The 27,150-nt window shown below is 39.8% G+C and overlaps 1 protein-coding gene across 2 annotated transcripts in view; it reads left to right on the top strand.

The window, feature by feature from the left end:
* PTPRO (protein tyrosine phosphatase receptor type O) overlaps nucleotides 1–27,150 on the top strand; it is a 266,448-nt gene that overhangs the window by 174,154 nt on the left and 65,144 nt on the right. For both annotated transcript variants that reach the window (XM_008259342.4, NM_001082750.1), the window contains 10 exon segments: nucleotides 1,475–1,633; nucleotides 3,381–3,533; nucleotides 5,314–5,754; nucleotides 8,297–8,458; nucleotides 13,365–13,561; nucleotides 18,210–18,330; nucleotides 19,013–19,206; nucleotides 20,151–20,262; nucleotides 25,325–25,476; nucleotides 26,993–27,113. In XM_008259342.4, coding sequence (XP_008257564.1) covers nucleotides 1,475–1,633; nucleotides 3,381–3,533; nucleotides 5,314–5,754; nucleotides 8,297–8,458; nucleotides 13,365–13,561; nucleotides 18,210–18,330; nucleotides 19,013–19,206; nucleotides 20,151–20,262; nucleotides 25,325–25,476; nucleotides 26,993–27,113 — 1,812 coding nt within the window.

Consider the following 27,150-nt stretch of genomic DNA (forward strand, 5'->3'; position numbering starts at 1 on the left):
TTCAAGAGGTAGATACACAGAGCTCTCATCTATCTGCTGATTCACTACCCAAAAGCTCACAATGGCCACAACTAGGCCAAAGCTAGGAGACAGGATCTAATCCAGGTCTCCCATGTGGGTGGCAGGAACCTACTTGAGCACCACTACTCCTCTTGGGGTCTGCATTGGCAGGAAGCTGGAATTAGAATCCAGAGCGAGATATTGAACACAGGTGTCTTAACTGGAGTGTTAACTGTTGGGCTACACAACCACCTCAAAACTGAAATCTTATTCCTTTTAAAGATTTGCTGATTTATTTATTTATTAGAAAAGCAGAGAGAGAGAGAGAGAGAGAGAGAGAGAAAGATCTTCCATCCACCAGTTTCCCCCCCAGAATGACTGCATAGCTGGGGATGGGCCAGGTCGAAGCCAGAAGCCAGGAATTTCATTTTAATCTCCTATGTGGATGACAGGGACCCAACTACTTGGCCCATCTTCCACTGCTTTCTCAGGCACATTGGGATACCTGCATCGCAGGCAGAGACATAATCCATTGTTCCATAACAATGGCCCTGAAACTGAAATTTCAAAGTGTAAAATTTAATCTAAGGATATTGTTTTAGTTTAGGCTGTAGATGATATTTATGTATCCTCTTAATTCTAAACCCTTGAATAAAAATTGTTTTTAAATAATATAATTGTTGACTTTAAATCAAAATATTTAAAATTCTTTCTAAATAAAATGTAGGTTAAAATTATCCTACGGCTTTTTCAGAACATTGAGGGAAACCTGTTATTTTATAAGAATGTTGCTGAAGAGTGGGGTGTGGAATATATGTAGACACTAATCAATCATAATTTTAAAATGTGTATTTTTAAAGTTTTGTGATGAATTAACAACTCAATCAAAAAAGAAATAATGTGTTTTAAACTTCTGTAAAACAGTTGCTTGATAAACACCATAAGTTATAATTTTCACATCACTGGATGGGTTGCAATTTTATACTTTATGTAGAAAATATTATCTAGGTTCACATGAAGAAATAAACAAATGCTTATCATGCTCAAAGTCAAAATGTGTTTTCCGTTACTGGTCTGTCATTACCACAGATTTTCTTGGCATGGGGAAAATGAGTGAGAAATCTGGAGATACAATGTTTCTCATGCATTTGTTAAATTTGCTATAACAGGTAATTTATAGCATCTGATTTATCATTGTGTTTGTCAGTTGAATGGAGATAATCTTTCCTCTTTTTAGATCTTGTGGTTGTTGCAAAAGGCAAATGGAAAAATTTATATAAATGTTCTTTAAAAAGCCAGAAGTCCCATATAAAATTACCTTATTAATTACTGTCAGGGAAAACTCATTTCACAGGAAACAGAGAGAGTAAAAACGTGTGTGAATTCTTCTAAGTGTAATATTTGGCCCTTCCAAGTGTTGATGATGCCTTTCTCTTTCCCTTCTCCCCTTTCTGCATTTACTTCCCCTCTGTAGAACCTCTACCTGTAACCAGTGTTTCAATATATGACTATAAGCCTTCTCCTGAAACAGGAGTCTTGTTTGAAATTCATTATCCAGAAAAATATAATGTTTTCACAAGAGTGAACATAAGCTACTGGGAAGGGAAAGCCTTCCGGACAATGCTGTACAAAGGTAAGCAGTAATGGAAGGCAGAATGAACAAGGACTCTTCCTTCTTACAAGACTTCTCCCCACTGGTCTTTCTTGGTCTAAGGAGGTTTTATAACTCACCTTCCAACCAATATAAACCATTAAAAACAGTATTGATTCACAAATTTTGGTTGTGAGGAGTCATAGAACATCTTGTTCATTAGTTAAGAATTATGAGTCATTCCCACACCATGAGAAATACTCAAATTATGTTTCCTTACCTGTTATTCTTGCCAAAGGCAGCAAATCTGGTGCCTGAAAACAAATGCAAACAAGGTGAGAAGCCATCTCACCTGTCTCCTTCTCAGTCTGATAGAAGGGCACCTCTAAGACTGGGAACTACAGGGCTGCCTTTCACAAAGTTGGAGCCGCTCCAAGAGTATTCTCAAATGCAAAAGACAGTACTTACCCATAGGACCAGTTAAATGATTACATTACTGTGCAAAAAGCGATTCTTCCATTTTTGCTGACTTGGTGGGGACACTGTAAGAAGAGGGAAGAAAGATCAGGGAATTAACAATTCAAATTATTCATTCAAATGAATGAAATCTGGAGATTTGAGTAAACTTGAGGGATAGGGAGGAGGAAGAGGAAAACCTAGAGAGAGCAATCCTTCAGCCTCATTGGGAGTGAATCCAAATTGATGCATTTGAATAACCTCCAAACACAACACCACAGCAGTTCTTTGTAGTTAGAGTATATACTGGTATCAAAAATTGAACAGCTATAACTTGGAACATAGGTGAGGTGGTGGAGAATGGGCACAAGTCACATAAGGCATGGTATCCAGAAGTGTCACTTGTTTTGCTGCTTTTACAAATTCTTTTCTACCATGTAATTTTTCCTTTCTAGAGACACTGGTTACAATATGTGCAGCAGATGTAGAATTTTAAATTTCTTTTTAAAAAAATCAAAGAAACATAAGCATGAACTCCATGATTTATTGCATTCTTTGTTTTCAAAGGAAAAATTCTGTAAACTAATGAATTGGACCTTATTTTCTTATAGATCACATGTAAATACAAATTCATGAATGACCACAAAGCAATTACCAAAAATTTCATTGAGTTAAAAACCAGGAGTTTAAAAAACAAGTGAATTAATATGCTTCCATGTTTAAATAATTTGAAAACTATCTTTAGCTTTTAATTTAACAAAGTGGTACTTTTAGTTTCTTTCCCTCATTTTTTACTTGAATTGGATTTTTAAATTTATCATGATTTTATTTAATGTTTTCCAACTAGAATCTAAACCAATATTTTCTTCTTTTTAAGCAAGCACTAACTGCCAACTAGCAGATAAAACAGGCTACTTTTAAAAGAGGGTAGTTTTTGTAAGTGAAAACATTGCTCATAAAATTGATATTTATTAAATCATAAATGGCAAAATACCTTGGTTTTTAATCTTTTTGTGCAGAGCTAGCACAAACCCAATCTCTGCGTTTCCATTTATTGTCTCCATTTAATACTCCAAAAAAGGTTCTCACAATAAAAATATAACCCAGTTGTGTCCAAGCTCCTTAGGAATCCTGGTAGAAAAAGCCTTTCAGGGTTGAGTCTTAAAATACAAAGTTTCAAGCCTAGCCTTCTACTAATTTTTTATAAATGACCTGCCAGAAGTTGGGGAAATATTATTTTATGGATATTTAACTGGAATTATTTGACATTTTCTAGAAGCATGTGATATTTAGAAGACAATAATGTTAATGTCAGTAACTTTTCTTCTCCCAGATTTCTTTAAGGGAAAAACAGTATTTAATCACTGGCTGCCAGGAATATGTTATAGTAATATCACCTTTCAGCTGGTTTCTGAGGCAACTTTTAATAAAAGTACCCTTGTGGAGTACAGTGGTGTCAGCCATGAACCGAAGCAGCACAGAACTGGTAAGTCTTCTGAAGAATCAAACTCAGTGTATTAATAAATAAGTTACATGGCGCTGTGTGTTTAGGTTTATCTTTCTAAGAAATATGAGGATACTTCAAAAAGTTTTGGAAAATAGAATTTAAATAAGTTCATTTTGGTGCAGAACAATTTGAAATCTATACCTATGAGGGGTCTTCAAAAGGTTCATGGAAAATGCACTTTGTGAAACAAACATATATTGATTTCAAATTATTTTTGCATGAAAATAAACTTGTCTTTTGATTTTATTTTCTATTTGAAGTACTCTTGAATTCTATTCCAAGTCTAAGAAAGTAAATATAAATACTTTTAATCATTTAAAACAAAATTTCCTGTCAATGGAGAAGGAACTGAGCAAAATATTAAATAAGAAAAATCTGAAATGTGTCTATGTAATCACTGATTTATACTTATTAAACTAAAAGTTATGTGACACTACCAAAAGTTATAATTAAGTAACTTAACTAGATGTAGTTTACATCAGTTGACAAATGCCAACATAGCAGAAAAGCAGAGGGAAATATTCTAGCACTAATCATCAGATTATCAAAGGAAAATACTGGGATGCAGATATATCTAAAACTCACAGTGCTTAATTTTAGCTTATTATTGGTGTGAAACACTATTAGAGAATGGATGGACAGAAGGAAGAATGGATGGGTAAAATAAAAATATACCTACTAAATACACTTTGCCAGCAAAGACTATACTGAGAGTGCCTAATGTGCCTGGTACCTGCTCGGTTGCTGGAGAGGCCACTCACACCAGCACTGGGGATTGGTTATGATAGACCACACCTAGAAAGTCATGCTTCTTCTTTACTAAGGCCAAAACAGACTCTTTCTCATGTCACATTAAGATTCTATTTGTATTTTTCATTTTGTAGTTCAAGTAAAGAAACATCCTTACCCGAGCAACTTCTACTTGGGAACTCGGGGACTCTGCTTTCAACAAATGTAGTACAGGTTTTGCACAAATGCCAGTCATACAAGGCAGAATGAGATACCTCTTATAAAAAAGATATAAACTTACTTAAAAGCACAGGGGAAGGAGGGATTAATTTTTATTAGAAATTCATGGATGAGATCTTAGTTGAGCTGCTGTTGACAGTTAGGTAGAAATTGTTGCAGACAGAGACCATGCAGTGTCTTCGTAATTTTCCACTTCTAGAAAAGTGTGCAAACTCATTTCGTGCTCAGATGTCTCATTTTATGTACATCGGAAGGTAAGACATATTTCCAACATGTGTGTTAAGATCTCCAAAGGCAAATCATGCGTGCAACTCTCCTGGGTGCAGCTGTGTCACATGGAGTATTTTTATCTTGGTACTAGTTATAAGTATACTATTGTTGAGGGATTTTGTTTTTTGTTTTTTTAATGTTTTTGTTTTTATAATAAAGATCAAGATACAGAGACACTTTTCCTGTAGTGAAGGTATGATAAAGTGAAAAATATTTTCATAACTTTGCTTTAGAAGTGGTTAAGTTACTACTTGACAAATACAAGATATTTTAAGTGTGATTGGTGATATGTTAGTATACACATATGTACATTTTGTGGATGACATGTCACTCACAAAATATTAGAGATATGTATACTTAAAACCACATTTGTTCTTCACATAAGTTTGTCTGTATACTAGAATTGAATTTTTAAAATTAAACTATTTAATACATATGCTTCTGTATTCAATTAATAGATTAAGTATTCAGTATAATAGATTTTAAAATTATTTGAAAATGAGCATCCTTTCTTTTACAGCTCCTTATCCACCTCGAAATATTTCTGTTCGAATTGTAAACTTGAACAAAAACAACTGGGAAGAACAGAGTGGCAGTTTCCCAGAGGAATCATTCATGAGATCACCAGAAACAATAGAAAAAGACAGAATCTTCCATTTTACAGAGGAAACTCCTGAGCCATCTGGAAACATTTCTTCTGGTTGGCCTGATTTTAATAGCAGTGACTATGAAACTACGTCTCAGCCATATTGGTGGGACAGCGCATCTGCAACTCCTGAAAGTGAAGATGAATTTGTCAGTGTACTTCCCATGGAATACGAAAATAACAATACACTCAGTGAGGCTGAGAAGCCCACACCAGCCCCTTTCTCTTTCTTCCCTGTGCAAATGATATTGAGCTGGCTACCCCCAAAACCCCCCACTGCCTTTGATGGGTTCCATATTCACATAGAGAGAGAAGGTAAGGCCATAGGAAATCAGAGGAATTCAGAAACGCTACAAAGGAATGGAAATTGAAATGTTTGTATTTTTGTTTAATTTTTACTTATTTATTTGAGAAACAGAGAGAAAAAACTCTGGTGCACAGATTCACTTCCCTAAATGCTCCCAAATGCCAGGCCAAACCCAGGATTCAAGAACCCCATCCACATCTCCCATGTGGGTGGTAGGGATCCAACTATGTGAGCCATCACCTGCCGTTTCACAAGGTGAACATTAGCAGAGATTCAAACCCTTAAACTCCCATGTGAGATGTGGACATCCCAACTGATGGCTTCACTACTAGGCCACACATGCACCCTAGGAATGTTTTTCAACTTGAGTTTAGAAAGAAAGGATGATTGGTAGACAGTTGATATCTAAACGAAAGGTAAAGAAAGAGGAGTTTAATTGAGTGTTCCTTGCAGACTAAGAGCAGAAAATAGATCAGAATCAAGTTTGTGTGATTGATGAGTTACAATCACTAGCAACTGTATACACTTCACTGCCCAACATTTCATATACACCAGGCTACTCAAGAAAACTTTATATTCAAAAATATTTTGGATGAAATATCCGACCATTACAAATATTGTAGAATGTTTTTGAGAAATTTTGTTTTCTCGTATGCAAATGTGTGAAATATGCAGAAAATAATTTTTCTAACAAAATATACCACCAAGAGTGTGAGAACTGTGTCCTGCTTACCTAGCTACTCTGAATCCTCTTATGGTAAGCTCTCTGGAAGCAGCACCTACATTTTCCTAAAGAGGAGTTCATAGTCAAACAGATAATACACAGCAATTAATATTTCCACTGTGGCTATTCTTTGAGGCTTCCAAAAGTTTGTGGAAAAATGGAACTAAAAGATCAAGCACATTCCATGAACCTTTTTTTTTTTTTTTTTGACAGGCAGAGTGGACAGTGAGAGAGAGAGAGAGACAGAGAGAAAGGTCTTCCTTTTACCGTTGGTTCACCCTCCAGTGACCGCCGTGGCCAGCGCGCTGTGGCCGGCACAGCACGCTGATCTGATGGCAGGAGCCAGGTACTTATCCTGGTCTCCCGTGGGGTGCAGGGCCCAAGCACTTGGGCCATCCTCCACTGCCTTCCCTGGCCACAGCAGAGAGCTGGCCTGGAAGAGGGGCAACCGGGACAGAATCCGGCGCCCCAACTGGGTCTAGAACCTGGTGTGCCGGCGCCACGAGGCGGAGGATTAGCCTAGTGAGCCGCGGTGCCGGCCCCATGAACCTTTCAAAGCACTCTCATGATATATCATGTATTCACTTATGCAGTATTTGGAATTTATTCTTCATATTTTAGTCCACCAATTTATGAAAGCAGAGCTATGGCATTCAGCAACTATGGGTCATATATCGTACATAATATCTCAATTGTTGCTTGATATATTTTTACTAAATCATTTTCTATTTTCCAGTTTAGTAACTTGGGCCATGAATCATATACCACTTGTGTTTAGTAGGTTTTTGTATTCATTTCTTTTTTGTTTTGTTTTTACAATAACTACTTTATTTTATACTTTGCAGTTAAGTAGTTTGGGTGACAAGAGTTGTCAGGTTGCCAAATTTGAATTATAGTGACAGCCTTATTGTCAGGATACGACATTAGAATCATGTAGTCTCACATGTGATGTACTTGTTTACTCCTATTTTATTAACAGAATGAGATACAATGCCTGTAGATTCTTCTATGCTTGGTAGTAGAGCAATCAATCATATCAAAATGTTACATAAAACTCAAATCCTTCATCATTTCCAATTATTTGAGTGAAAAGTAATTTGCCTGGGTTGCTTTATAATTTAAAAAAAAAAAAAGCCTCCTTAGTCTGTTCTGTGGAAAATAGGATCTTGAAACAGAATATTTCTTGCTACTTTCAGGAAAGTTCCATCACGCTTTTATCTGACCACAGTGTGTTCTTTCAAAGGCTGCTGTAGTCACCAACTGATGATAACAACTTCAAATGAAGGGATAAACAGCAGGAGATGGGCAGTGAAGCCATGCAAAACTTAAAATTTCTGGAAGCAAGTAAATGAAGGATAAATAATGCAAATGTCCAAAAATATATACAGAATAGTTATTTCTATGAGAAAGTATTTAATGCATTTTAAAGCATTTCTGGGTATTTAATGCTACCACAAAGAACTTACAAAACATTTTATGCGAATTGTTTTTCTTCCAAAGCCAATGATTACCATCTTCTCAGAATGCTCTACTTCTGTTTTATGCACAGAATTTTGTTAGGGAAGAGTAGATAAGCATACAAAGTCTATACCCATTCCTAGCTTTATTGGTTTGAGATCATATTTTAGTTTTATTAAAATTTTAACAAAATTTTTAAAATGTTGAAATGTGAAAATTTTGAGCTGCCCTTCATCTTTCTTGTTTTTGGTACCTTCAGAGGTGTAATTAACAAAAGAAGTAATTTTTAAAATAATTAATTGACTGGCCCTACAAGGAGGTGTTCTTTCATACATATATATATATTTTCCTTTTTATGTTTGGTTTAGAGAACTTCACTGAATATTCGACAGTGGATGAAGAGGCGCATGAATTTGTTGCAGAACTCAAGGAGCCCGGGAAATACAAGTTATCTGTGACAACCTTTAGTGCCTCAGGATCTTGCGAAACTCGAGAAAGTCAGTCAGCAAAATCACTAAGCTTTTATATCAGTAAGTAGCAAAGAAATTATTTTGCACTTACAGGAGGAACTAGCACAATGAAACTGGTGAGATTAATGATACTTGGTGGTCAATTATTCACAAACCTTAGGGACCCTGAGAAATTTTCAAGTTCAGGAGAGGCCCAGCTCCATGAGTATCTGACAGCAGAGAAAATGTAGGTATGTTTGATGGTAGCAACCCTATTCAGGGTATCTGACTTGAAGATGTTTTTATTGCTGTGATAATTGAACATTTATTAAACTGACCTTCTATTCTAACCATAACAAAGTCTCCAAGGACTTGGACATATGGTGTGGGAAATACGACTTTCTGTTTGAGGGCATAATGAAATCTGATATTACAGGATTGTGTGAAATATCTCAACAGAGTGTTGGGTCTGTAAAGCTGAGAAGACAGACAAGGATTTAAGCATAGTTATACCCAGGTGGAATCCATAACGTTGGCAGAAGACAAAGAGCATACTAAAAGCCACACGTTCAAATTTTAGGGCAACATTTACTGATTCCAGAAAGGATAACGGCAGAGAGAAACCAGATCTCTACAGCCTGCACAAAGAGTGCATGTCCCTAGATTGTTTTTACCTCAAGTATGGTTACTAAAAGTTGAGGTTAAAAATCATTTTCCTAGTTTATCAGCAGTTACACGTATGTCTCCATCAGCACAAAGAAAATGAGATGGCAATGGCCAAAACTTGTTATCAGGAAAGAACGACCACCATATACCTGATTGCCTTCTCTAAAGGCAAAATAAAATAAATAATCATCAAATAACCCTCAGTGGTGGGCTAGGGGATAGGGATGTGGACCTGGGGTGGGGAAATGAAATCAGTTATTTAGAAGCTTAAAAATGTCCCAAATTCCCCTCCCTCCATGTAACATTTTGTTTAGGAACCCAAAAATCTTACCAGGAGTGAAAGTCCTGAAAGACCCATCAGACACGCAGAAAGGGCATTTGTGACTGCCTGGTGTGACTCTGGTGCGGGGACCTTTGCCATGAGAGCGCTTGAGAGTGGGAGTGAAGTGGAGTGTTCAGTTCTTCCCACAAGGCTGAATGTTTCTTTGGGCCGAACTGTGGCTCACTTGGTTAATCCTCCACCTGCGGTGTTGGCATCCCATAAGGACGCCGGTTCGAGTCCCGGCTGCTCCTCTTCCAATCCAGCTCTCTGCTGTGGCCTGGGAAAGCAGTGGAGGATGGCCCAGGTTCTTGGGCCCCTGCACCCACGCGGGAGACCTGGAAGAAGCTCCTGGCTTTGGAATGGCACAGTTCTGGCCGGTCCAGTCAATCAGGGAGTGAATCAGCGGATGAAGAACCTCTCTCTCTCTCTGCATCTCCTTCTCTCTCTGTGTAACCCTGACTTTCAAATAAATAAATAAATAAATAAATATTTTTTAAAAAAAGCAAGCCAAGAACAAAAAAATTTAAATATGTATATATATATGTATATATAAATTCTGCAGACTAAATACTTAACTGGGTAAGTGAGCAACAAATGAAGGCATATTAGTTTCACTCAACACAGAGTAGTCACACATTAGCTAAATTATATTTGCAGCACATTGTTTCAGACATTCTGATACCTGAATTGCCACATAATTACCTTAAGATTTTTGTTTAGGCTGGTGCATTATGATTCATATTTATCACAAATGTGATAGTCTTTCCACCAGAGATGATAATTTAGGTCACTGTTTACATTAGGCACCCAACAGCCTTATGAAGGGACAGGACCATTTTTACCAAGTTTAATTCTTCTTTTACATTTTTAAATATTTACTTAATTTATTTGAAAGGCAGAGAGACATAGGAGATAGGCAGCTCTCTCCTTTCATCTTAGGCACTCCCTAAATGCCTACAATAGCCAGGGCTTGGCAAGGCCAAACCAGGAGGTGGGAAATCAATCCATGTCTCCCATGTGAAAAGCAGGACCCAAATATGTAGGCCATTCTCTGCTTCCTTCCCAGGTCTGCATTATCAGGGAGCTGGAATCAGGAGCAGACCTAGGTGTCAAACCCAGGTGTTTTGATATGCTATACAGACAAACCAAGTGATGTCTTTTTATTATTATTTTATTTTAAAGGCAGAGTTACAGAGAAAGGGAGAGACACAGAGAGAGAGAGAGAGAGAGAGAGAGAGAGAGAGAGAAATCTCCCATCTGCTGGTCAATCCTCAAATGGCTGTAGCACCCAGAGCTGGGCCAGTCTGAAGCCAGGAGCCAGGAGCTTCCTCTGGGTCCCCCATGTGGGTGCTGGGGCCCAAGCACTTGGACCATCTTCCACTGCTTTCCCAGATGTATTAACAGGGAGCTGGATCAGAAATGAAGCAGCTGGGTCTCAAGCAAGCACCCATATGGGATGCTGGCATCCCAGGCAGTAGCTTAACCCTCTATGCCACAAACCAGCTCTACCAAGTGGTGTCTTAACCACTATACCAAAAGCCCACTCAAACGAACATTTTTATTATCCTTATTATCCCCTATTTGCATGCGGGAAAAATACTGAGTTACAAAATGTTCAGATGCTTCTGTAAATGTCAGAATGCAGACTAGAATTTAGGATTATTTGATAACAAAGTCCATTTCTGTGTAGCTTGCAATGACCCATTATCTTGGGTTGATTTTTCAGGTCAGCCTTTAAAAACTATTGAGTGCTTGAATTTGTTTGATTGACTCCTACTTTTTTCTGTCTGTGCCCTACTAGACCAGGAATATTCCTAATAGTAATAGCAGTTCAGTTATATAGTTCTTTACTATACACTATTTCATGTGATCACAACCACAGCCTACTGGAGATTAAGCAGGTGCTGTTATGACATGTTGTCACAAAACATTGACTTGGGAGGCAGGAGTTCTGGTTAGGTCACAAGAAGTTACTAGCTCTAGGACAATGGGCAATGTCTATGGGACTCAGATTCCTCACCCACAAAATAATTCTTTCCAATTCTAACGTTCCAAGATATGTCCATTTGGCAGAGCAAATGAATGAAATTCAGAAAAATTTGATCACTTGTCAAAGATTACACCACTAATTGTAAGCATAAGTGGGTCGTGGGCCAATTTTCCACCTCCAAACTGATGCTTTCACTATTTCATGGTGCTCCAGGAAGTCTCGTAGAGTTCAGAGCCTGGATTTTGGAATCATACTTCATGTGTCTGAATCCCAGCTATACTTGTCCTATTCCTGCCTCCATTTCTTCATATGAAAGGGAGATTTAATAATAATACTTGTCTCGTCAGCCGGCGCCGCGGCTCACTAGGCTAATCCTCCGCCTAGCGGCGCCGGCACACCGGGTTCTAGTCCCGGTCGGGGCGCCGGATTCTGTCCCGGTTGCCCCCCTTCCAGGCCAGCTCTCTGCTGTGGCCAGGGAGTGCAGTGGAGGATGGCCCAGGTGCTTGGGCCCTGCACCCCATGGGAGACCAGGAAAAGCACCTGGCTCCTGGCTCCTGCCATCGGATCAGCGCGGTGCGCCGGCCGCAGCGCGCCACACCGGCCGCAGCGCGCTGGCCGCGGCGGCCATTGGAGGGTGAACCAACGGCAAAGGAAGACCTTTCTCTCTGTCTCTCTCTCTCACTGTCCACTCTGCCTGTCAAAAAAATAATAATAATAATAATAATACTTGTCTCGTCTGTTTATTATAAAAATTAAAGGATTCAAATACTTGAACACATGTAAACTTAAAACAGTGCCTAGCATGTAATTGACTCTGCTCATCATTATTATCTTTTTTAATTATCATTTCCCTTGCACCATTCACACTGAGCATGAGTCTGCCCCCCGCATCTTCACCCCAGCAGAGCCACTTGAGCCCTTTCTTCTCCTGTCCCGGGATCCAGCCTAGGAATGGAGCTTCCTGTTAAGGAATTTAGAAATGCATCCTAAGCAAATAAAAAGAAGGTACACATTTGCATTTCAACAAAGAATTTCTGTAGTTAATAATCATCTTAACATTTCTTAAATCCTTAGTTCTCAGGCACTGTGCTCGAAACCACTTTAGACCCAAGTGAACAAGACCAGCTTTGGGCCCTAACATGGATATATTTTATAATAATACAAACCCCCCACATCCATCAAATTATCACCCAGGTTTTAGTTGGTCCTTTAATTGACCAGCTTGTTGTCTGTTCCTTCTCTCACAGTCATAGCCTATCTCCTTGATCCCATGGTTGCCAAATCTCACTTTTTCCACAAGACTGCAGTAGAGGCTGTTTTTGTTTTTGTTTTCGTTGTTGTTGTTTTTTGACAGGCAGAGTTAGACAGTGAGAGAGAGAGACAGAGAAAAAGGTCTTCTTTCCGTTGGTTCACCCCCCAAGAGTCCACTACAGCCAGCACGCTGTGCTGATCCGAAGCCAGGAGCCAGGTGCTTCCTCCTGGTCTCCCATGCAGGTGCAGGGCCCAAGCACTTGGGCCATCCTCCACTGCCCTCCTGGGCCACAGCAGAGAGCTGGACTGGAAGAGCAGCAACCAGGACTAGAACCTAGGGTGCCGGTGCCGCAGCGGAGGATTAGCCTAGTGAGCCACAGGGGCTATTTTTAATCTCAAGTAATTATTTCTGGAGACCAAAAGTCCTGGTAGCAAAGGAATTTGAAACACTGCTATTTCCACTTTGTTGAATGTAAAGGAAAGTCTCCCTACTGAAGATTCTGTCAGCATGCCCGTGACCACTGAGGTGGGACTCTTGTCTCTGGGTAGAAGTATTTTGTTGTTGCTAAGGCTACGGTTGTTCAGATCAGTGGGGTGCTCCTAGAGCTATAACTGGACAGAGGTTCTGAGAAGCTACCGGTTTTACTGCCAGTCTTGCTTTGATTATCTTTGTTAGGGCAAATGGAAAACGACATGATTTGTACAGCTAGCATCTTACCATCTGCAACTTTTCTTTTGTTCTGATTTGAAACATTCAGGTCCTACAGGAGAGTGGATTGAAGAGCTGACAGAGAAGCCCCAGCATGTGAGCGTCCATGTTTTAAGCTCGACCACTGCTTTGATGTCCTGGACATCTTCCCAGGAGAACTATAACAGCACCATTGTGTCTGTGGTGTCACTGACCTGCCAGAAACAAAAGGAGAGCCAGAGGCTTGAAAAGCAGTACTGTACACAGGTAAAGCACAGGGCACGTAGCCAGGCGCACCCGCCCTACTGAGGCAGAGCCTCACAGGGCAATGCAAGGAGGTGATGGCTAGAAGCCCTGCTGAGGTCTCCCAGGCAGGTATGTTGCAAGCAGCATCTGCAGGAGCCAGGAGAGGGACCAAGAAATGCTACAAATGGCCCTTCAGTTACACCACCATCTTCCATTTCCTTTCTAGGAGGACCATGTATGTGCCTTTCACCTTCATTCTTTATTTGAGAGAATTTGCTAAGCACTAACAATGTTTCAGGCAGTAGGAAACATGCTGGAGATCTAGATAACGTTTAAACATCCTGCTCTTGGCAGATCCTGTAATCTAAGAACAAGGGGTATGTGAACACATGATGACTGCACCATATAGAATAAGGCCTAGACAGAAAGTGAAAGACAGCGACGGGGTCTGAATTTACAGAAGTGAGGAGCTGGGCATGAATGATACAACTTCAGGAGACAGAAGATGTAGAAACTGGTCAGAAAAAAACATTGCCAAGAGAGGAGAGTTTGAGGATTTTTTGGCTTTTCAGTTTTACTTTTCCCTATTCTTTTCATCTTTGCCTATGAAAGTAATGCATGCTTGCTGGAACAACAATTGAAAAGCCCAAAGGACATAAAGCAAAAAACTCCTCCCCATTAATCACAACTGAGAGGAGGTGGGAGGGATTAAACATGAGTTAGCTGACCTGGAAGGGGAGCCAGGTTGGGGACAGGCAGAGGCAGCATGCCACCATCATCTTGAATGACTGCAGAATGCGTGCACACACCCCTCACCTGTCCTGAAAGAAACTGTACAACCCTGAGCCAGGAGGAGCATTGCTGTCAGGAGCCCTGAGTCCCCAGGCCACGCCCTGATCTCCTAAAATCTGGCTTCATTTTTTCATAAGGTCGTATTTGAGAGTTCCTGGTGTTTTACAAACACATTTTCTTCACTGCAGGCAATTCAAGTAGAGCAATTCATGTCGATTGATGTGGAGCAGGTTGGAAATGTAGTACTCAGAAGAATGTTTGCTATGGGAAAGTTATTTGGAGTGTTTTCATTCTGCCTAGGAAAATTAGGCATTTAGTACAATTCAAACAGTGGGAAATTTTAAATTTATAAGGCGGATGCAGGAATCAAGGCCCCCAGAGCACTAGAAGGCAGTAGAATGCTGAGATCAGACCATACTTGAAGGTGAGGCTACCCCTTGACTTGAGTAAATTCCCCAGTAAATGAGCTGAACTGATTACCTGCTAATCACAACTCAATGTGCAGCCTATCCTTCCCTAAGCATATCCAAGGAGACTGGCTCTTTACACCTGCAGCAATGTACCATTTCTCCCTTGCCCCAGCTAGTGCACATGTTACATATCATTCATGTAGAAGGAGCAAGGGGAGGGGATGAGGAAGGGGAGGAGGAAGGGGAAAAAAAGAAATGAAGAGACAGAAATGTGAATACAGGTTTGCAGATCAGCAGAAACTCAGAAATTGATGAGAAATTTTGTGCTTATAATTTGTCACCAAGGCAGGTAGTTTGTAATACTATTGCCCTCTTGTCACTCTTTAATGGATATTTGTCTACAAAGCTGCTTCTTATTTAAAAAATACAGCTTTCCTTGGATGAATTTATTATACTGGCAAATTTAAATGGCTGTGACTCCAGGTATTCATTTGAATGGACAGAATCAACTTTTGCCAAAAATATTGGACAACTACAGAAATTTTAGCACCATCCTGAAACAATCTACACTCTATGTCCTGTGTCATTTTAATATTCTAAACAAGCAAAATGGGTGATTAATTAACTAGGTCACCATTGATGGTTATGGGGGGATGTCTACAATTTATTCTTGAGTTTAAGGAAAAGTTTGGAGCAATATTTATGCAAATAGCACATATTCAGATTGGTATCATAGTATTTATGTATATGTGTTAGAGCAGGTCTAGGAGAATTCTTACCACAATGTCAGGATTTGTGGAAGGAGAACTCGAAGTTTTTCAATTTATTTCATTGTGACTCATCTACTATGTGAACTATTTTTACAATGAGTGTGCTCACTTTATCACTTAGAATGCATTTTGTCATTATTGTTGCTATTATTAGTTTAAAAGGCAGTGGGGAAAAATATCTAGAGAGCTCACATCCTTTGGTTCACTCACCAAATGTCTAGGCTGGGCCAAGCCATAGCTGGGAATACAATCCAAGTCCACATGGGTGGCAAGGACACAATTACTAGAGTCATCACCACTACCTCCCAAGGTCTGCATTAGCAGGAAGCTGGAGTCACAGTCCTGAGCCAGGTATCCCAGACCCACGTATTCTTGTATAGGACGCAGGTATCTTAGCTACTAGGCCAAACACCTGCCCTAGAAAGTTTTTTAAGGAAATAAGACAGTATTGCTTAGTAGAGGGTAGCATGAATGTTCTTATTCATGCTTAGTGTCATTTGGAAATGCTGTATCAGATGAGGACTTCCAGTTGATTAGCTTTGTCAATAAGGATTCCAGTAGAATTAAAAGTCTAAAACATGGGTAGAAATCTTGATAAGAAAGAATATAAATAGGAAAGGAAGGGTGGAAATGCTAACCTGTTAATTCAACTAATCTTCTCTGATAAAGCTCATTTAAAAGAAATTTGATATACACTGTTCCTTCCACTTATGTGTACGAGTTGTCCAGATGTGAATCATAGAATAATTCTGTGTATAATGAGTTTCTGATATTATAAAACTTTCAAATTCATATCATATAATCAGTAGTATTTTTATTCTCAAAATATTCATGAGACTTTTAGAAAATTGTATGGGGCTGACATTGTGGTTCAGCAGGTTAAGCTGACACTTGCCATATTGACATCTTACATCAGAGTGCCAATTCAACTCTTGGCTGCTCCAGCTTCCTGCTAATGCACCTGGGAAAGCAGCAGGTAATGGCCTAAGTACTTGGGTCCCTGCCATGCATGTGGGAAACCCAGATGGAGTTCTTAATTCCTGGCTTTGTCCTGGATCAGCCCTGGCTGTTGCAGGTATTTGGGGAGCAAGCCAGAGGATGGAAGAATGCTCGCTCTCTCTTGCTCGCTCTCTCTTGCTCGCTCTCTCTCTCTCTCCCTCTCTCTCTCTCTCTCGATATGGGTGTCTGTCTGTCTCTCCCTCTCTGTATCATTCTGCATTCATAATAAATATGTAAGTATTTTTAAAAATTTACAACATAAGTAAGTTGTCAACCAAATTGTTATACATTGATTTGTGTTCTTCCTGCAGCAATTCTGCAATTCTGTGTATCCCAAGTGACAAAATGTTGGTAAGATTTAACATTTATTGTTAATTTGGTTGACACAGTCTTAACAACTCTGTGAGACATATATTACTACTATTTAGCAATGAAGAGAACAAGATAAGAACTTCAAATAAAACATAAATAAATCCACATGCTTGATTTAAGGTGTTCTGAAAGAGAACCTATGTTATTCCAACTAAGCAAGACTGTTTTACATAATAAAGACACTAAAGATCAAAGAAGCACACTTCTTTTTTTTTAAAGACATTTATTTATTTGAGAGGCCGAGTTATAGATAGAGAGAGGTCTTCTATCCACTGGTTCACTCCCCCCAAATGTCTACAACATCCAGAGCTGGACCAACCTAAATCCAGGAACTGGGAGTTTCTTCCAGGTCTCCCATGTGGGTGCAGGGGCCCAAGCACTTGTGTCATCTTCCACTGCTTTCTCAGGTGCATTAGGAGGGAGCTGGATCAGAAGAGGAGCAGCTGGGACATGAACCAGCACCCATATGGGATGCCAGCACCAGAGGTGGAGGCTTACTACACCACAGTGCCAGCCCCAGAAGCACTCTTCTTAACATGTTAGTTGGATCATCAATCCTTCTGTATACCAACACTCAATTTTAATAAATGCATCTTATTCATCTATAGGTTTATATGCTTTTTAAAGAACAGTAATTATGAAAGAGCTCATTTAATAAGAAATGTTCTATACAACCATATTTCATGGGATTACAACAGCCTTGAGGGGTGATGATCACTGTCTTGATGCTCAGCCCAGTGACTTGTTCATAGTATACATTAGAAGGCACATTGCTAGGTTCTAGTTCCAACACTGAATCTAAGTATGTGACCTTGGCCATTCTTTGGCTTTATTTTCTCAATCTATTAAATGTGAGATTTGTCCTAGATAATCTCTGAGGTCATTTATGTCTCTATAATTGGATATTATATGCCTCTAAGTCATGAGAGACAAGACATCCCTGCACTGATCTTTGTACATAATCAGCTGACACTACAATTTAGGATGTCAGACTACCCTATGGTATTGCTGATTTGATTACGGCTAGAGGCTGGTGTGTCTGTCATGTGCATAGCTACAAATGACATTGATGGGTATAAAGCAGTTCACAGCAGGTCTTATTAAATCCAGCCATAGAATTCGAATGTTCTGGTTTCCTTTCAGTGTTTACATAAACTATAAATCATCCTGCTTTTAAAATCTGACCTTCCCCACCGTGAGGAAAGGATTCTGAATTTCAAAGTCCTCCGTGGTTCTACAAAAAGTCCTTGAACACAGCTTCAGCCTTGCTGTCGCATTCTTCAAGCCCAACTCTAAATAAATTTTTATTGGGTGTTTGATTTAAAGGTGAACTCAAGCAAACGTATTATTGAAAATCTGGTTCCTGGTGCCCAGTACCAGGTTGTGATGTACCTAAGAAAAGGCCCTCTGATTGGACCACCTTCAGATCCTGTGACATTTGCCATTGGTAAGTCCCTTGCCTTAAGAAAATGACTTATCTTTGTCAGGGTATTGGTTGGGAGGATGCAGTGTGCAAGCTTAAATCTTTATCATTGTCTGTGGAAGATCTATTCTAGTTTACCAATATTCCCTCTTCAGATTTCAGCCATCCTTTAGTGTCCATGGGGTGTTGGTTTCAGGACCCCCCTGCATATATCAAAATCCTCAGATGCTCAACTGCCTTATCTAAAATGACGTATTGAATTTGTGTATAACCTACATACATCCTGCCATCATGAATACTTTGAATATCTCTAGATTACTTATGATACATAAAACAATGTAAATATTATATAAATAGGTGTATAAACATTGCTTAGGGGATAATGACATGAAAGAAAGACTATGTATGTTCAGCACAGATGCAATTTTTTTTTCAGATATTTTCAACCTTGAGTTGGTTAAATCTCTGACATGGAAATCTATAGACGAGGATGACTAGCAGTCATAAATAACTACAATTATATAATTGGCAAACTATAATTATGTAGTTGGCAAAAATATAGAATTTACCATGTAGGGGGAAAAATCAGAGGCAAATGCATTTACTTTGGTTTTCAATGGTTATAAAGTAGTAGTTTCAAGTCATTGCTAAGATTAAACTTTCCTTTCTGGCTTTATTTTTTCACACCCATCTCTCTTCTTTTTAGTGCCCACTGGAATAAAGGACTTAATGCTTTATCCCTTGGGTCCTACAGCAGTGGTTCTGAGCTGGACCAGACCTTACCTAGGAGTGTTCAGAAAATACGTGGTTGAAATGTTTTATTTCAACCCTGCAACTATGACATCTGAGTGGACCACCTACTATGAAATAGCCGCAACTGTCTCCTTAACTGCTTCCGTGGTAATCTTCCTTAGCCGCCGCCATGCCACCATGGGTTCCTGTGTTGCTCTGTCAAAACTGTCAGAAAAGTTACCATTTTGTAGCTACACACAAGGGGTCTGCTGCACACACATGTTAGTTGTCTTGCTACTAGGTTTTTTTGGGTGTTTGGAGTTCCATTTTTGTTATGAGAGGGAGAGAGAGAAAATTGTGGCCAAGTACTAGAGGGAGAGAGAAAATTTTGAGGATGTAGTTTTCACTACTAGTTGAATTTGTTAGTCAACAATTCGTCCTAAGAAACCTGCTTAAGGCTGAGGGGAGCTATCAAGTGCTCTCTCTCTGCTCCTGAGTTTTCCCTCAGGCACTCAGTGGTTCACTGATGCTGCCTGACTAATGATGGCTCTTCTTGACAGCTACAAATCAGTTAAGCACCTGTAATGTCAGCCTATTAGAGAATGGTTGTCAGGAGAACAGGTAGTGATGGCTCTTTCTGGGACTAGAATATTTTTTTATAAGTATAGGTTTCACATAGGTATGCATGAAGTACGATTGTCCTCTGCCCAGGTGGATTCTAGGAAGCGCCACTCACACGGTCTCCTGCTCATGGTCCACCTTGGAATAATGCAAGCTGTGAGTTATCCGTCTTAGACAGGGGGATAGGTTCATCCAGTCACTTACTAATAAGTGTTATTTCACTTGCATAGTATAACAGGAAGTTGCAAAATGAAACAAAAGTCAGAAATATTGGGATCTTATTTTGAATCACCTTTTAAAAATTATAGTTTGTATTTCATTTTATTTATGCCTCACTTCATTCTAGAAAGAATTTTTTATGGACTATTTACTAGACATAAAAAGGTGCCCCAAAAAGGAAAGAGAAATTACTTAAAATGACCTAGTGGACATTACCAAAAATACTATTTTTCCCCTTTGTTCTCTGTCTCTTTTTTTGTTTCCTCATTCAGAGAATAGCTAATCTGTTGCCAGCATGGTACTACAACTTTCGGGTAACCATGGTGACATGGGGAGATCCAGAACTGAGCTGTTGTGACAGTTCCACCATAAGCTTCATCACAGGTGAGTGGCACTTGAGAAATGGTGCCACACTTCCAGAAAGCTTCAGCTACCCACCCAGCACTGACTGAGCATCAACTTCACGGAAGAGAATGTGCTTGTTTCTAATCATTATTTGTTTAGCTGATAATCTTTAAAAACTAAAATATCACTTTTATTCTGCATTCCTGCCCTTGGCTGATTTTTATTCTGAGTCACTGCCCTGGACTTGTGTGTTCCATATTGGGATTGATTGGAAAAGAAAGGTGGCAGGCAGAGTCGTCAGCTTCACATCACACATGCCATTGATTTCAGTCATGTGATGATTATATTTGTTAGATTGCTTCTATTTCCTTATTTATTAAGCCGTTTAATAAAGTTACCAACTGACTGTAGTAGGGTCCATTCAGCTGTTAAAAACATAGGCTCTGGCAGTGGGCATTTGGCCTAGCCATTGGGGCGCCTTTTGGAATGCCTGTGCCCTGTGTCAGAGTACCTGGGCTCAGAACCCTATTCCAGCTTCCTGCTAATGCCCATTGTAGAAGGTGTTAGGTGATGGCTCAAGGAATTGGACCCTTGTCTCCCAGGTGGAGATTGCATTCCTGGGGCTTTGGGCTCCACCTTAAACAAGTCCCAGTTGTTGTGGACATTTGGATGGACAACCAGTGAGTGGAAGCTCTCCATGTCTGTCTTTCTCTGTTATGTCTAAGTATCCATCACTATGTCTCTCATAAATAAATAAACATCTTTTTTAAAATTTTTTTTATTAGACAGGCAGAGTTAGACAGTGAGAGAGAGACAGAGAGAAAAGTCTTCCTTCTGTTGGTTCACCCCCCAAATGGCTGCTACGGCCAGCGCGTTGCGCCGATCCGAAGCCAGGAGCCAGGTGCTTCTTCCTGGTCTCCCATGCGGGTGCAGGGGCCCAAGCACTTGGGCCATCCTCCACTGCCCTCCCAGGCCAGAGCGGAGAGCTGGACTGGAAGAGGAGCAACCGGGACTAGAACCTGGTGCCTATATGGGATGCCGGCACCGCAGGCGGAGGATTAACCAAGTGAGCCACGGTGCCGGCCCCAAGAAACATAATTTTAAAAATAGGCTCTGAAGGCAGATAGTTCTGGATTTGAGCTGGGGCTCTGCCATGTACCACATGTAACCTTGAGCAAGCTAACTTTTCTAAGACTCAGTCTTGTAGACATGTGAAATAGGGATGATAATGAAAAGGGGCTCATTTAACAAACACTTGGCTATTTCAACTAAGATTTTGAGAACTTCTTGCTGGACCTCAAAGCTGTAGTTAGACTTGTACTGAGAAATCAGGGGAGAAAAATGGTTAGATGAAGAATAATTTTGGCAAAGTAGCATCCTTACTGAACATCCAATTTTGTTGAAACTTATCTGTTAAAAACATGGAAATAAATCTATCCCATGAATTTCTTAGACAACTTAGACGGTATGTCACGTTTCTGTACAACCCAGTATCCAGAGCACTCTCTGCTCTAGATGTTAATAATATTAGAAAGGAAAAGTTAAAGAATACCCCAAAAAAGAGAAAATACCATAAGCTCCTGACTACATACTAATTACATGTTTAACTGTAATTAAATTTCACCATATCAATAAGCCTTCCAGCTCATCACTGCTGAGGTTTCCTATCTGAGAACACTCCTTCCTCACAGATGGGACAACTGTCTGGAAAGGGCCCAGACGTAGCAGCTACACCTGGGCCTGCTCACTGTTCACAGTGGAGCTCCCAGCAATTATCTTAATGATCGCAGACTTCTATACCTACTGACAGCTGACTAATGGAGCAGACTGTCTCCAAACACCACCCTGACAGTCTTTGGTTTGTCTCAGAAGAAGGATGTCAGACTTTAAATATTAATAGAATTTGGTGCTCTGGCTCATAGCTTAATAAGTGCTGGAAAAGGTGGGGAAGTGACTGAGATGGGTTAGGTTTGAAACAATTTAGGTGGACATAGAAGTCTGGATAAATAAACTGTGATTTATAAATAATCTGTTTACCTTGGGAAGTGGTCTATTGTTTCCAATCAATTCATCTTTGAGAATTTCTTATCTTTTCCTGAGACAAACAATTAAGTCATGCTTAAGCAGTCTACAGTCTTATCTAAGCACATTGACACAGGTGATCTCAAATTCTCATTTCTATAAACTGGGTATCTTATTATCTCATAGAACAGTGTCAGAATTAAATTATACAATATAAATTACTACTAATGTGTAACTTTAATACTTTTTAAAACAGGTTGAAATTCTAGTGTGTGGGTTTTTTTTTATTTTTCATTTGTTTGAGGGGAGTTTTTTTTTTTTTTTTTGCTATTATTACCTCATTCCAAATAAGAGTCTTATTTAAAAAAAATAAAGTTCTTATGCTTTGAATATCAGTCCAGATTACCAAATTTTGTAATGTAAAGAGATACAGAGGCAAACATATTTATTAAATATTATTTATTAGGACCTCAAGTCTATTCTCTTTGTTTGGCAACTTGGCAAGCCAAACTCAGTAATTATGCTAATATACCAAATGATGACTAATAAACAAATAGTGACATCTTGTGGCCTTTTAGTAATATGCTTGATTTTAAAGCAACACACAGTATGAAAATCTGAAGACTGAGAGCATATGACAGAAAGGTATGCGTTTCTGGCTTTGTAATTTTAAAATATTTATTGTCCTCTCTACAAGTAGAACATGTAAAATATACTTTGAAGTGTATGTATGTGTATATGATGAAACACTATTGGACTATATTAAGAGACTATAAAAAAGACAAATTTTGTGGGGAGCAACTCGGACTAGACTAAGTTACTGGAATTAAGACTTATTCTATGCATCTGCTCTCCCACAATATGGCGCTGAGAAGGGAGAAACAGCTTCTACACAGCTGCCTCCAGTTCAACCAATAAACTGTAGGACCTGCTCCTGATTGGAGGAGAGCAGCGTACTTGGCGTGTGGGTAGCAGAGTTGGGATTGGTGGAAGAGGACTATAAAGGAGGAGAGAGACAACATGCACCAGGAACATCTAAGGGGAACATCTATCTGAAGGAACACCTGTGTAGCCCCCGAGAGAGCTGGCCGGCGGTGTGCCGCTCCCCCGCGGAAGTGGGGAAAAGTGGCAGGGGGAACCGCCCTTCCACGGAAGTGGAAGGGACGGTAGCCAACCCAGGAAGAACCAGCAGCAAACCCGGGGAGGGCCGAGCAGACGAAAGAACAGCGCAGGGTCCTGTGTCGTTCCTCCACGAAGAGGGGGAGCGACAAAATTTATTTTCCTTTGTAGAATATTCTGAAACATGATGTGGATTTGTGTTACTTTTTAGATATATTGTTGGTATTTCAAGTTTTTATTGTTGAACACTATAAAAATGCTACTCCCTTGGGGGCCGGCGCCATGGCTCACTTGGTTAATCTTCCACCTGTGGTGTTGGCATCCCATATGGGCACCTAGTTCTAGTCCCGATTGCTCCTCTTCCAGTCCAACTCTCTGCTGTGGCCCGGGAGGGCAGTGGAGGATGGCCCAAGTGTTTGGGCTCCTGCACCCGCATGGGAGACCAGGAGGAAGCACCTGGCTCCTGGCTTCGGATAGGCGCCAACACCGGCTGTAGTGGCCACTTGGGGAGTGAACCAACCTTTCTCTCTGTCTCTCTTTCTCACTGTCTATAACTCTACGTGTCAAATAAAAAAAAATTTAAAAAAAGAAATACTACTCCCATTACACCTGAAACAAATGCTTTTTTTTTACTTTATATAAATGCTTCAGTGAAAAATTGTTTTGAAAGTATAGTTACTTTGTGAATGTAATAACTATTAGCAGAATATTAAAGAAAATAATTCTTTATTATTTATAGAAATCCTCCTCCAAATATTTTACATGACTTTGGTTTGAATTTCAGAATGAAGCATTTGCTTATCTTCCAACCAATTTATGTGTAGAATTTAAACTCAACTGTGTACTATATTCAGTATTTTTTCATCTTCAGCATTATCTATAACTTGAAAAATAATTAAAATATGCTTTCAGAGCTCATCTATTATAAAGTTTGTGATAAACTGCCTCCCAAGTAGCAAAGTTTTCACATTTTAAATGCAGGGCCGGTGCTGTGGCACAGTGGGTTAAAGCCCTGGCCTGAAGCGCCGACATCCCATACGGGTGCCGGTTCAATTCCACTGCTCCTCTTCCAATCCAGCTCTCTGCTATGGCTGTCCTTGGGCCCCTGCACCCTCGTGGGAGACCCGGAGAAAGCTCCTGGCTCCTGGCTTTGGATCGGTGCAGCTCCGGCCTTTGCGGCCATCTGGGGAGTGAACCAGCTGATGGAAGACCTCTCACTCTGCCTCTCTCTGTAACTCTGTCTTTCAAATAAATAAAATAAATCTTTAAAAAAAAAAACAAATTTTAAATGCATAAGAGTATAAAATAATGTCAGTGTTACAATTTAGTTACGTGACAGGATAAAAAGTAAAGTCGTTTCCTTCCTTCCCCTACTACTCCCTTCAGCAGCATTTATGAAGAGCCTGCTTGCTACAGAGCCTGGACCAGACAGTGCCAATGACACCGCCTGTTATGTTATGGAACCTACATTTGTCTTCCATCCTATTTATAATACTTTTGTCTTCTACCCCTCTATCCCACTGCTCTTTATTCCTGTAAACTTTTCACTGCCCCTCAATGAAAGAACACACATTTTCAAATACTGTTTGGGTAATAATTTTACCAATGTCTGTTAATATTAAATTAACTAGTGCAATAAATGTACCTGATCAAGTAAGTGAATAGTGTAGGAATCTTGTAACTGTAAAATTTATATAAAAGATCATGCTATACCCTCAGGCATAAATGGGTCTGGCTTTCTTGTGTATGAGATAAGCAAGGTGGGGTCCCCTGGATAAAAAACCTACCCTGTACCACCCACCTACCCTCTGCTGTGCAGAAGTCCATTAGACCCCAGGCCAACCTGTGGTGTGAATTTTAATCTCTAATTTAACTCTACATGTGATTTCATGTTTCACTGAGAAGTATTTTAATTTTCATTAGTGTGTTACACTAAATTATCCCGTTTTCTCCCTTCCAGCCCCAGTAGCTCCAGAAATCACTTCTGTGGAATATTTCAACAGCCTGCTATATATCAGCTGGACATATGGGGACGACACAACAGACCTGTCACATTCTAGAATGCTACACTGGATGGTTGTAGCAGAAGGAAAGAAGAAAATTAAAAAGAGTGTATGTTTCTTTGAATTTCAGCATTAGGCATCTGAAAATATAGTTGTGTGAACTATCAAATATCATTACATAAACATTTATGGAGATATTGAACAAATATTTGTATGCCAGATGGCACTGCTTTAGGCTCTGGAGATTGGACAGTAAAAATTAAATTCTTCCTAGCCTAGAGCTTACCTTGGAGTCTCTTAACAAGGTATTGAAATATTTGTAACTACTGATTTTATTTACATTTAAGTGTAAATACTCTCCCTATATATGTGGGTATTTTGGAAATATTGATTCCTTTTCTTCTGGTACATTAGACTTTTCAACATTATATTAATTAGGGTTCAGATGAAACTACCGTAAAACAACAAACAGACAAACAAAAGAAAGCGACTAAAACACAATATAGGCTTATGTTTCTCTTGTGATAGCCCAGGGCGACTAAGGCTTTTCTGTTGTAAGCAGTCATCCAGGAACCCAGCTTCTATTCCTCCATCTGCCACTATGTGGAGTCCTCATCTACACAGGGAAGTCATTGCAGCCAATTCCAGCCTGCAGGGAGGGATAAGAGAATGTTGGAAGTCCAGCACTTACAGGACGTAATTTGAACTCCAAGTTGTGCATGTGACTTCTGGTTAAAATCCATTGGTCGGGATTGTGTCACGTAGCCTCTTTGCTGCGGGAAGGATGGGATGTGTAGTCAGGACACAATAGATGTACAGGCACTGCTCAGTTTCTCCTGAATGTTCTATAACAACCCAGAAATCCCCTTTGCTTTCTTTTTCTTAAGATTTATTTTATTTATTTACTTATTTGAAAGGCATAGTTGCTGAGAGAGAGGGAAGGAGAGTCAGAGAGATGTTCCATCTGCTGGTTCAATCCCAAATGGCTATACCAGCCAAGGATGGGCCAGCTGGAAGCCAGGAGCCAGGAGTTTCTTTGGTTCTCCCACATAGGAGGCAGGAGCCCAGGGACTTGGAGCATCTTCCATTGCTTTCCCAGGCACACTAGCAAGGAGCTGGATGGGGAGTGGAGCAGCAGAGATTTGAACCCACACCCATATGGGGCTCAACCTGCTGCACCACAGTGCAGGCCCCAGCAACACCTTTTCCTAAAACCTGCTGTGACTATGTGGAAAACAGAGGAATACCCTTTTCTAAATAAGGAAATTTACTATCAAATTATTCTATCTGATATGTATTATTAAATTTTAGTGCTGCCTGGCATTTGGCTCAGTTGTTAAATTTATAGGGGCCAGTGTTGTGGTGCAGCAGGTAAAGCTACCATTTGTGACGCCCATATCTCTTCTGTTTCCGTCTCTCTACGTAACTCTGACTTTCAAAATAAATAAATTTTTCAAAAATAAATATATATAGCGTTCAGAGGATATACTGTGTTCATAATATAATCCATTATAGACTGCAGCAGAGAGGAAATATCTGCTATGGCTCTGTGTCTGTTGGAGTGTGGGTGGGTGCTGGCTCATTCACTAGAAAGATTAAGCTCTCAATTTTCAATATTCTTGCAGGTAACACGCAATGTCATGACCGCAATTCTCAGCTTGCCTCCAGGAGACATCTACAACCTTTCAGTAACTGCTTGCACGGAAAGAGGAAGTAATACCTCCATGCTCCGCCTTGTCAAGCTAGGTAACAGGGGTGAACAGGTGTGGGTGTGGCAGTAATC

Source organism: Oryctolagus cuniculus, chromosome 9 (assembly GCF_964237555.1).
Source record: "Oryctolagus cuniculus chromosome 9, mOryCun1.1, whole genome shotgun sequence".
NCBI lineage: Eukaryota > Metazoa > Chordata > Mammalia > Lagomorpha > Leporidae > Oryctolagus > Oryctolagus cuniculus.